This window comes from Haliotis rufescens, unplaced genomic scaffold (assembly GCF_023055435.1).
Source record: "Haliotis rufescens isolate VD_foot unplaced genomic scaffold, xgHalRufe1.0.p SCAF_31, whole genome shotgun sequence".
Taxonomy (NCBI): Eukaryota; Metazoa; Mollusca; class Gastropoda; order Lepetellida; family Haliotidae; genus Haliotis; species Haliotis rufescens.
The window spans coordinates 3117591-3128173 of NW_025964013.1; the positions used below are offsets into that span (position 1 = coordinate 3117591).

The window sequence follows — 10583 nt, forward strand, 5'->3', positions numbered from 1 at the left end:
AATAAACCATTTTACGCTGCTTTATTTAAGGAGTTTCGACTTGATTCAATCAAAAAAAATTATGCTCCAATTTTCGATTGTACACAGACGTTCTAGTTTCTACAAACCCTAGATATCACCTCCATATAATCTAAGGTTTATGGTTGAACTAATGATTCATAATATTTTAACTATATCTTAGGTGAAACAACATGTGTCAAACTATTTAGTAGTCAGTGCACCCAGGTCACAAATGGTTGAATTCTAAGCTCAGTTATACCAGCTGTAAAATCTACATGTGTCACATGACACATGACATAAACTGACCTCATTCACATCTTTATAATACATTTGATAATCCGAGGTATTGAAAATTTATTGCACAGCCAATAATCACCGAGCCTACAAAAGCCTACATATTGAGAACGAGGAACTGGTTCGGGTTAAAACGTCAATACTACAGTTTGTCCACACAATGTGATCCTACAGCCTCATGCAAACATATGCATCTCTGCTGGTGTATTTAATATGTTTTTTGTTTGTTGTTCAACGCCGCACTCAGCAATGTTCCCGCTGTATGACGTTGGTCTGTAAACAAGCGAGCCCGAACCAGACAATCCACTGATTGACATGAACATCGATTCAAGCGATTGGGATCCGATGACATGCACCAACCAAGTCAGAGAGCCTGACCACCCGATCCCGTTTTTGACGACAAACATGGGTTGCTGCAGACCAAGTCTAATCCGGATCTTCACGGGTCCATGTAATACGCCACTATAACAGATAGCAATGCACAACTAATCGTGCTGAATAAATTATGATCAGGACTCGGCCTGCTAACCTTTCTGCATGACCAGAATACCACATTGCCTGTTTTGTCTTCTTCCATGTAAGAAGTCGTGTCGATAACATTGCAGGAAACATTACAACGATTATTGTCTGTCTTAAAGTAAGTACATAGCATTGTCCTTGTCTTGTATGATTGATATCAATTTGTTAAGTGTAATACTTCTGACATCTGTTTTTCGATGTTTACAATGTCACAGTGAGATGTCTGGAGGCCGTGGTGTGTGTGTTTGTGTTTGGCTGTCACATATTCGTCAACTGTTATCATTTCGCACGATATGTATGATGATACCTTTTCAATAATGTTGACATGGCTTCTATCATGCCACATCATGTCACACGATATGTATGATACCATTTTGGTAATGTTGACATGGCTTCTATCATGCCACATCATGTCACACGATATGTATGATACCATTTTGGTAATGTTGACATGGCTTCTATCAGGCTTGACCATGTCACACGATATGTATGATAATACCATTATCGAAATGGTATCATACATATCGTGTGACATGATCTAGCATGATAGAAGCCATGTCAACATTACCGAAATGGTATTATCATACATATCGTGTGACAAGATTGTGTGTGATTGATCATGTCACACGATATGTATGATACCATTTCGATAATGTTGACATGGCTTCTATCATGCTTGATCATGTCACACGATATATATGATACCATTTCGATAATGTTGACATGGCTTCTATCATGCTTGATCATGTTACACGATATGTATGATAATACCATTTCGATAATGTTGACATGGCTTCTATCATGCTTGATCATGTCACACGATATGTATGATACCATTTCGATAATGTTGACATGGCTTCTATCATGCTTGATCATGTCACACGATATGTATGATACCATTTCGATAATGTTGACATGGCTTCTATCATGCTTGATCATGTCACACGATATATATGATACCATTTCGATAATGTTGACATGGCTTCTATCATGCTTGATCATGTTACACGATATGTATGATACCATTTCGATAATGTTGACATGGCTTCTATCATGCTTGATCATGTTACACGATATGTATGATACCATTTCGATAATGTTGACATGGCTTCTGTCAGGCTTGACCATGTTACACGATATGTATGATAATACCATTTCGATAATGTTAACATGGCTTCTATCATGCTTGACCATGTTACACGATATGTATGATAATACCATTTCGATAATGTTGACATGGCTTCTATCATGCTTGATCATGTTACACGATATGTATGATAATACCATTTCGATAATGTTAACATGGCTTCTATCATGCTCCATCATGTCACAGGATTGAGAAATGTATTCATGGACGCGTGTCCACATGGTATCTGTTTGTAGATTCCCACGTGGATGTATATTGTATAAAGGACCGTATTCCAACAATGCCTCAGTAAAACTTTCAATTCGTTTTAAGGTAGACATATGGATGACATTTCCAAATTCGCCCAGTGGTGTATAGTAACAACATCTATATTACAGTGTAACAGTCAGTACCCAGTAAATGTCTAAATATCTTACAGACAGGTATTTCTTGACATTAGATTTCTTCGTATTTCGTAATAAAGCTCTCTCTGCCGGTTACTTAAATTTCTCAACTGTTGTGACGATGGATTATGTTAACCTGGCACATAGTAGAGAAAATATTTCCCGTGTTCCAGCACTTATATGTCGGTGGTATTCAGCACCATGATCAGGAACCAGAAAAGACCTGTTGTACTTACCGCGTTCCCAACTGACCACGTCAACACTGTCCTAGAACGCCAGGATCCCCTGCTTGACTTCCGGCGTGTTATACTGAAAGCATGGTGTAGGTGTTTATGGATTAGATGCAAGTCGTGCTTGGTCTCAGCTCGGAATCAAGTTGCATTTAATTCAGTGGTTGAAGGAACGGCTCTAGTTTAGTCCGAGATACAGAAAAGGGCATGTAAATAATAAACTACATTATGTATATGGTGTGTAATGCGTAAGGTATATTTCAATTTCTAGAATATCTTAAAACTGTTGTTCTTCATGGCTTGGTAAGACGTCTATATGTATGAACATCTTGCTACACATTACCCGTGAAGATCCGGGTTGGAATCGGTCTTCAGCAGCCCATGCTTGTCATAAGAGGCGACTATATTGTCATAAGAGGCGACGAACGGGAAAGGGTGCTCATGCTCTCTGACTGGGTTGACGCATATCATCGTATCCTAATTGAGTAGATCGATGCTCATGATGTCAGTCACTGGCTTGTCTGATCCAGACTAGATTATTAACAGACCGCCGTCATAAAGATGGAATATTGCTGAGTGCGGCGTTAAATAACAAACAAAATCTTACTGCACGGCTTATATCAACAGTGTAATAAGGTATACATTTTCTTATTGTAGTACTGATATCAACAGTGGACAGATGTGTGCAGTGTCATACAGAACCACTGGTATGAAAAGTGTAGCAATGTATGCAGTGTCATACAGAACCATTGGTATGAAAAGTGTAGCAATGTATGCAGTGTCATACAGAACCACTGGTATGAAAAGTGTAGCACTGAGTACAGTTTATTCGACAGGGTCTTCAGAGTATCTCCAAGCCACTGACAAAGCCGACTGGAAGGATGTAGAAATTTATTTTGGACCCATCTGCTTCGTGGCTCAAAACCTTCACCTGCTACCCAATCTGAAGTGGATTCAAACGGCGGAGGCAGGTTAGGCTTGCTTGCTGTATCCTGTCTGATAGCATCTGCAACTTAGCACCTCACTTCAGAGGAAGTCGACAGATGTAATTAACTTGTTTGAACAAAATTTCTGACTCTCTTGTGTTCTTTGTGGCCAACTGAAATGCTCTCCTACCGTACTCGTATATAGCACGTCAGTTGGGAACGTTGTTAAATAATACTAAATAGTACATATTTGTATATACACGTAAACATACATAAAGAATGATGTCATGTTTTAATTCATTCAAGGAGTTGATACACTGTTGAAGATCAAAAGAGATGTAAGTAAACTTTCCGTTTTGGGGGACTTTGTAACAAAGTGTCGTTATTGTCGACTGTTTGGTGCCGTGACCGCTTGTCTGTTCTACCCTTCATATCCTGTTTTAGCTGTCATCTGACGTAACGGTGTCCCGTAACGCCGTGACCTTCAAACGTTCCATCTCCCAGTATGTAATTGGTCAAATCATATCTGCCAACATGAACTTCCAACATTTCCAGAGGATGCAAAACCAACGCACATGGGACAGGCATGTATACGTGTCTTATGTTAGAGGCTTATAACATGGGCCACCCACCACCACACCCACCGACGTACCTACCTACCTACCTACCTGACTGTCTGCAGGTCGAATCCCCCTATTACACACTTCTTTGTTTTGATCTTACAACGTTCCAAGGGCCACAGTGAAAGTTGTTAACCGGTGCTAAATCTGGCCCACATGTACGCGAAAAGCCACGCACTAACCATCGGCTTCATGTGACTTCATTTGAATTGGTCCCATGTTGATCCAAATATCTGACAGGAATACAAGCTTTCATGATTTAATCACAAGGGCAGAATTTATTTAAAGGGTATACGAACTATACTGCCGGGTCAAAGAAAGTATACGCCAATGTTTGATGGTGACTAAAGATGACACAAACAAGAAATGGTTATACAATGGTGATGTATACGATACGGGTGACATAGTTGTGATTTAGAAATACGTTTGCAGTGTTCAGACTGGTAACGTTTTGATAACGTTTGTAATTATTTTGTCAAATCCAATTTGCAAGTGTATACTTTTTTGCCCTGGATTATACTAGCATTCGTGAATGTTTATCGTGTGTCATACATACAGAGGTTGTTTATTACACCTTTCAGAGTGATCTCTAGCTCTGGACTGAAACACCTCAGCTCCTGTTCGGTTGGGATACTGGGGATTGGAGCTATCGGCGGCGAAGGTAGACTAGACTCAGCTCAGAGCATGGAACAAACTGATCTCATTCACATCTTTATATTTCATGACTGCTGAAACTGAAACAAATCCGAAGCTTGACAATTCAGTATGCAGCTAAAGCCTCGCTTTGACACGAACACGTGGTATCGTCCCTGTTTGATAGTGATTGAAAAACACATGCTCATGATACGTGGGAATCGTACAATCGACTCTGCTGTAAGGAGAGATTCCTTATGGCTATGGGAAGGGTTTTGTGACCTATATTCTCTTCACTTGTACATGTAAGTATAGCGATGTTGTTCATTGTCACTGTGTATCAGGAAGATATCAATCACATCCATTGAACTTGCCGACATGGCACATGCAGCCTTAAGAGTCAAAATAATTATTTGAAGTGAAGTGCAGTGTGTATGTATATTGTCTGGTGTTTCAGTTGCCCGTGCATGCAAATACTGGGATATGACTGTGTGGGGAATGAAACGATCTAAAGTCACGGAGGAAGAGAGGAGCGAATTCGTGGATGAGTACAGGCAGGTCTAAGAGACGTCCTTGTGCATTTCTATGTACCGTTTGAGTGTTCTAGGCATGTGAATAGTGTATTCATCTTACTGATATGACGTAATACGTGTTGAATGATGCTGATGCTCTAATGTTTTGGTAATTTTAATGACACTTTGACGTCTGAGAACTCTGTGTATGCTGATAACAGTTGCTCACACCATCAGGACAATCCCTGTGTTATGCCCGTCAAGCTGTAGGAACAATATCCACATGGGTCTCTTCATTACAAATACAATTGAACGTATTAGGTAGGAGGTCGTGCCAGTTGAATCGATATCGACACAATGACCTAATATAAGAACTCTGCTTGTCCTGAAACACAATGGTCCTCAATGCTAATTAATTGAGGTTTCAGTGTAAGGCAGGGAATCGCTCTCCATCCCATGCGTTTCGGAATGACTCGACAGGAAGTGTCCAAGGGACATATGCGAAGCAGAATATATTGTCAGGCTGATGATGGAGCTGTCGAATGAAGCAATTTACAGGTACCACATTGAACAGAGCACTGATGCAACTATGTTAAAGTGCTTGCAGGTACACCTTTGAGCTTCGACGATGACATGCAAGACATGTCGGACACAACCGCACAAAACGGCAAACCTTTCTAATATTTGCATCGACAATGGCGATTCATTCAAGTATTACGAACCACAGAAAGCGTAGCGGATGAATCAAATATACATGTTTCATATCCAGACAACCACGTGGTCTCCCCGAGATCCTGTCCTCCTGTGATTTCCTGGTCAACATCCTGCCCTCCACACCTGAGACTCAGGGGCTCCTGAATGGAGACGTCCTGTCCTACTGTAGCCAGCAGGTAGGGAGGAAAGGAGTTATAGTACAATCAGCTTCTGCCCTCTTCATCAAACCACTCTCTACCGTGTTGAGGAAATTTATTATTTTTTAACGGTTTCCTCTATTCCAGTGTATGCAGGAATAATTCATATAATCATAAATTACAATAGTTTTCATAGTCTATTTAATATGTTACATGTACATACCCTCTGAGCTATATTGAAGCTGAATATCAAGCGAGTGACGCCATTTGTGATGAATGAATGAGTGAGTATGGTTTTACGCCGCTTGAAGAAATATTTCAGCAATATCGCGGGGGGGGGGGGGGGGGGGGGGCTTCCCACATTGTACCCATGTCGGGAATCGAACCCGGGTTTTCGGCGTGACGAGCGAACGCTTTAACCACCAGGCTACCCTACCGCCCCTGTGATGACTGTAAGGCAGTACTGTATACTGATTTTGAATACTTTAATGTACTTTAATCATCTTTTTTAACAAGGATTACTTGTATTGGGAAATAGTGCACGACGATGTAAGTATTTTATGAGCTAATGTGGAGACATATGTTTTCAACAGCCTCTATTCATCAACGTTGGGCGCGGCGACGTCATTGACGACGACAGTCTGATTGCAGCACTCAGGTAGATGTTATATTGTCAGGCTCTAATATAGCTTAGATCCTTGTCACAACGAGGAAGTATACACGAGGCGGATTCAAGAATTTTGAAAGGGAGAAAGTCTGTGTTTGGTCAATGGGGCTAAGCTTTTTTGGAGACCTGTGAAGATCCAGGACAGAACAGGTCTTCAGCAACCCATGCTTGCTGTAAAACGCGACTCTGCTTGGCGTAAGAGGCGACCAAGGGGATCAGGTGGTCAGTCGCGCTGACTTGGTTGATGCAACAACAACAAAAAAGCTGTTTTAGAAGTTAGGGAGCATACCCCATGCAACCACACCAGACCCCAACAATGGATCCCCAGCCGAACTCACTGTCGTTATCGACGTAGCTGTTAAAAGATGACAATAGACCTCATTATCAGAGTCGATATTTTCCCTTTGTGACATAATAACATAAAGACATATTCTGTGCTTAGAAAGGGATGGCTGTCGGGAGCTGTTCTCGACGTCTTCACTGAGGAGCCCTTGCCCCAGAATAGTCCGCTGTGGGGTGAGGAGGGCGTGGTCATCACACCCCACGCCTCTAATCAGAGTGATAATATGGACTCGTATAAACAGGTAACCCTATTGATACTCTCTATTCCAGTGGGTGTACTGCACGGTGTGTCACTGTAAATCGTTGCATTGATTCAATGCAGATGGAAATACTTCATAATTGTAATTCGTTCTATATTCTGGTTTGAAATGCTGCTATGATGACTATAATCGTTCAATAGTTTTATGAAGGTAAAACTTTTATCCACCTTAAAAGGTTCCATTGGACGTAAAAGCGCAAAAGCGGTGAAAAGGATATGAATGGTGTTCGCAAGGCAATGATGTCGTTGAACTAGTCGGAAAATTAAACAAGATATTCAGATGGTTATCGTCTATTTTAAGTTAATTATATCGTTTCTGTGCAGCTGGCGACCATGTTTTTGGCCAACTATAATCGTTACGTGACCGGACAAGCACTGGAGAACATTGTGGACATCGACAGAGGATATTGACCGTTAGGATATGCAAGATGAAGAACCTGAATGGCTCAACGCTTCTGTTGTGTTGTTGGATTGACTTTACTAAACAGTCGACTCTCCTGCTGTAGACTAAGAGTATTTAGACCTTGAGCATATTTTGTAGTCAGGCATCTGGTTAAACCATTCAATGATTATTGATAAACATGTGAGGTTTATTGAATGAAAAATAAGGATTTTAAGTAATTGGTGTTGTTCTGTGCATTCGTCAAATTTACTACTTGTATTTAAGAAATAAACGAGTTGATGTTGTACATCGTACAATAAAACACTGTAGGGAGAATAAACGATGAGGGGCCATGCAGAATTTATATAACAAGTAACTATCACTCGTTTATTTCTTAAGTTCAAGTAGTAACTTTGATGAACGCACAATGCAACTTAAAATCCTTTGTGTTTACTCAAAAAACTTCACATGTTCATTTCTTGTATGAGATATATCAACATTATCAATCTTATATCAACATTATCAATCTGATATCAACATTATCAATCTTATATCAACATTATGTACGACCCCTTTAAGGATGTCAAGAAATTGTTCAAACTTTATGAAAATAGTTACCCGTATTTTAATGTTTAATGAATCCCTGAATAGAATCCGACCTCTACAATGTTGGACAATTCCATTTTATGAATAGGTGGCTTAAGTTTGGTATTTCCCGCATATTCTCACAATCCTCACGTCGATTATCCAATCTCATTAAAATCAGATCTTAGTTCTCATTACCGCTAAACAAAGATCTGAGGACATCCCATTACGGGTCACGTCAGAACGACCTTTCCCGAATTTTGACCGACCAACGAAATGACTGACAAGAAATCGACATTAGCCAATCAGAAGGCAGCTTTCTCGAGCTTTACGACACTAGTTTCAAACTGGCGAAGAAACATATTTTGACGTATTCTCGATTTAAAAAAAATGAAACTGATAAGAGGAACATTTTGGAATGGCTTATAGATGGCCTAGATTGTATGGATATAATCATAAAACCCGTAACTGTCGTTCGGAATACCCCGTATTAAATATTTCGTGGTTGCATGATTAGAAAACACATTCCGACTGTCACTTTCAAGATCTGGCAAGCGACGCTCTGATTGGTTGGATGAAAGGTCGTTCTGACGTGACCCTCAACGGGATGTCCTCAGATCTTTGTGTAGATTTGTGTAGCGATAGCGAGAACTAAGATCTGATTTTAATGAGATTGGTCGATTATCTGTACCTTTTCTCCCAATACCCATTTTCATATCTCTCCCACATCTGGATGCAATCGTTCTCCACTGCGTTTATCTGCGTTGCCCAGCTACATCAATGGGGACAGACACTTTATTTTAAAAATAACGTCTAATTTATGACGTCATCAAGTTGCGGAAGCGCATGTTTGAATCTCCAGAAATGACGTTATGATTGAACAATGTTTTATCGTGAAAAAAACCACGCTTCGCTCTTTTTTGTTCTCTGTGATTTACCAATAGTGTGTGATACGTGTAAAACTCGATATGTGTAGTGATGGCGCAGTAGTGGTAGTGGTAGTGGTAGTGGTAGTAATAGTGGTAGTGGTAGTGGTAGTGGTAGTGATAGAGGTAGTGGTAGTGGTAGTGGTAATGGTAGTGGTAGTGGTAGTGGTGGTGTAGTAGTGGTAGTGTGTGTGTGTGTGTGTGTGTGTGTGTGTGTGTTTGGGTATTGGTGTGTGTGGGGGTGGGTGTGTGGGGATGGATGGGTGTGGGTGTGGTTGTGGGTGGGTGTAGGTGTGGGTGTGTGGGGGGGTGTAGGTGTTGGTGTGGGTGGGTGTGTGTTTGGGTGTTGGTGTGTGGTTTTAGGTGTGGGTGTGGGTGTGGGTGTTGGTGTGTTGGCGTTAGTGATGGTGTGGGTGTGGGCGTGGGTGTGGGTGTGGATGTGGGTGTGGGTGTGGGTGTGGGTGTGGGTGTGGTTGTTGGTGCGGGTGAGGGTGTGGGGTGGGGTGGGTGGGTGTCCGCGGGGGGGGGGGGGGGAGTGTAGGTGTGGGTGTGGATGTGGATATGGGTGTGTTGGTGTGGGTGTTGGTGTGGATTGTTGTGTGTAGGGGGGGGGGGGGGGTGTTGGTGTGTGTGTGTGTGTGTTGGTGTAGGTGTAGGGGGAGGTGTTTGGGAGTAGGTGTGTTTGGGCGTTGGTGTGGGTGTGGGTGTGGGTGTTGGTGTTGGTGTTTGTGTGGGGGTGGGGGTGGGGGTGGGGATGGGGTTAGGGGGGTGGGGGGGGGGGGGGGGGTGAGTGAGTGATATGGGATGGGGTATCTTGGGGTGTTGCGACGTGGGGTCGAAGGCCCGAAGGTGTTTTCCGTCCCGGAGTGTTCTCAAACAAACCCGATGAGTTTTATTTAACTCATCAACCGAAAGCAAAATCTAAAACATTTATCGACAAATTTTTGTTTCCAAGATATTTTCGAAATATTTAGCAACTTGACAAATAAAGCCTTAAAAGCATTGTGATTTATCAGGTCACAAATGTTGCAAGTTTGATCCCTCTGAAATATAAGTAATATTTTTGTTTGATTGTACGTCATTCCGCACATGTCCTTAAGTCAGCCTTTTAACTAAGTGTGTTTTATGTGATAAATGCCGAAAACAACATGTCCGATTTGCCACTGATATGATTACTTCGTACAAGAAGTTAATGCCACGTATTTATAGACATGGTACATGTTTGACGCCTGTGTTCGTTTGTCAATATTCGATGGGGATGGCTTAGTCTCTTGAGATAATCAGATGCGAAATTCGAACACAGAATA

At 41.5% G+C, this 10583-nt stretch overlaps 1 protein-coding gene across 1 annotated transcript; it reads left to right on the top strand.

The window, feature by feature from the left end:
* The first annotated feature begins 861 nt into the window (after positions 1-861).
* Positions 862-8579, top strand: LOC124136841 (glyoxylate/hydroxypyruvate reductase A-like). Its single transcript, XM_046502887.2, has 11 exons — positions 862-931; positions 2517-2665; positions 3410-3544; positions 3806-3837; positions 3944-4083; positions 4701-4780; positions 5210-5306; positions 6034-6154; positions 6709-6773; positions 7225-7366; positions 7708-8579. The coding sequence occupies exons 2-11, from the start codon at positions 2524-2526 to the stop codon at positions 7792-7794; spliced, it is 1041 nt and encodes a 346-aa protein (XP_046358843.2). The 5' UTR covers positions 862-931; positions 2517-2523; the 3' UTR covers positions 7795-8579.
* The last annotated feature ends 2004 nt before the right edge of the window (positions 8580-10583 follow it).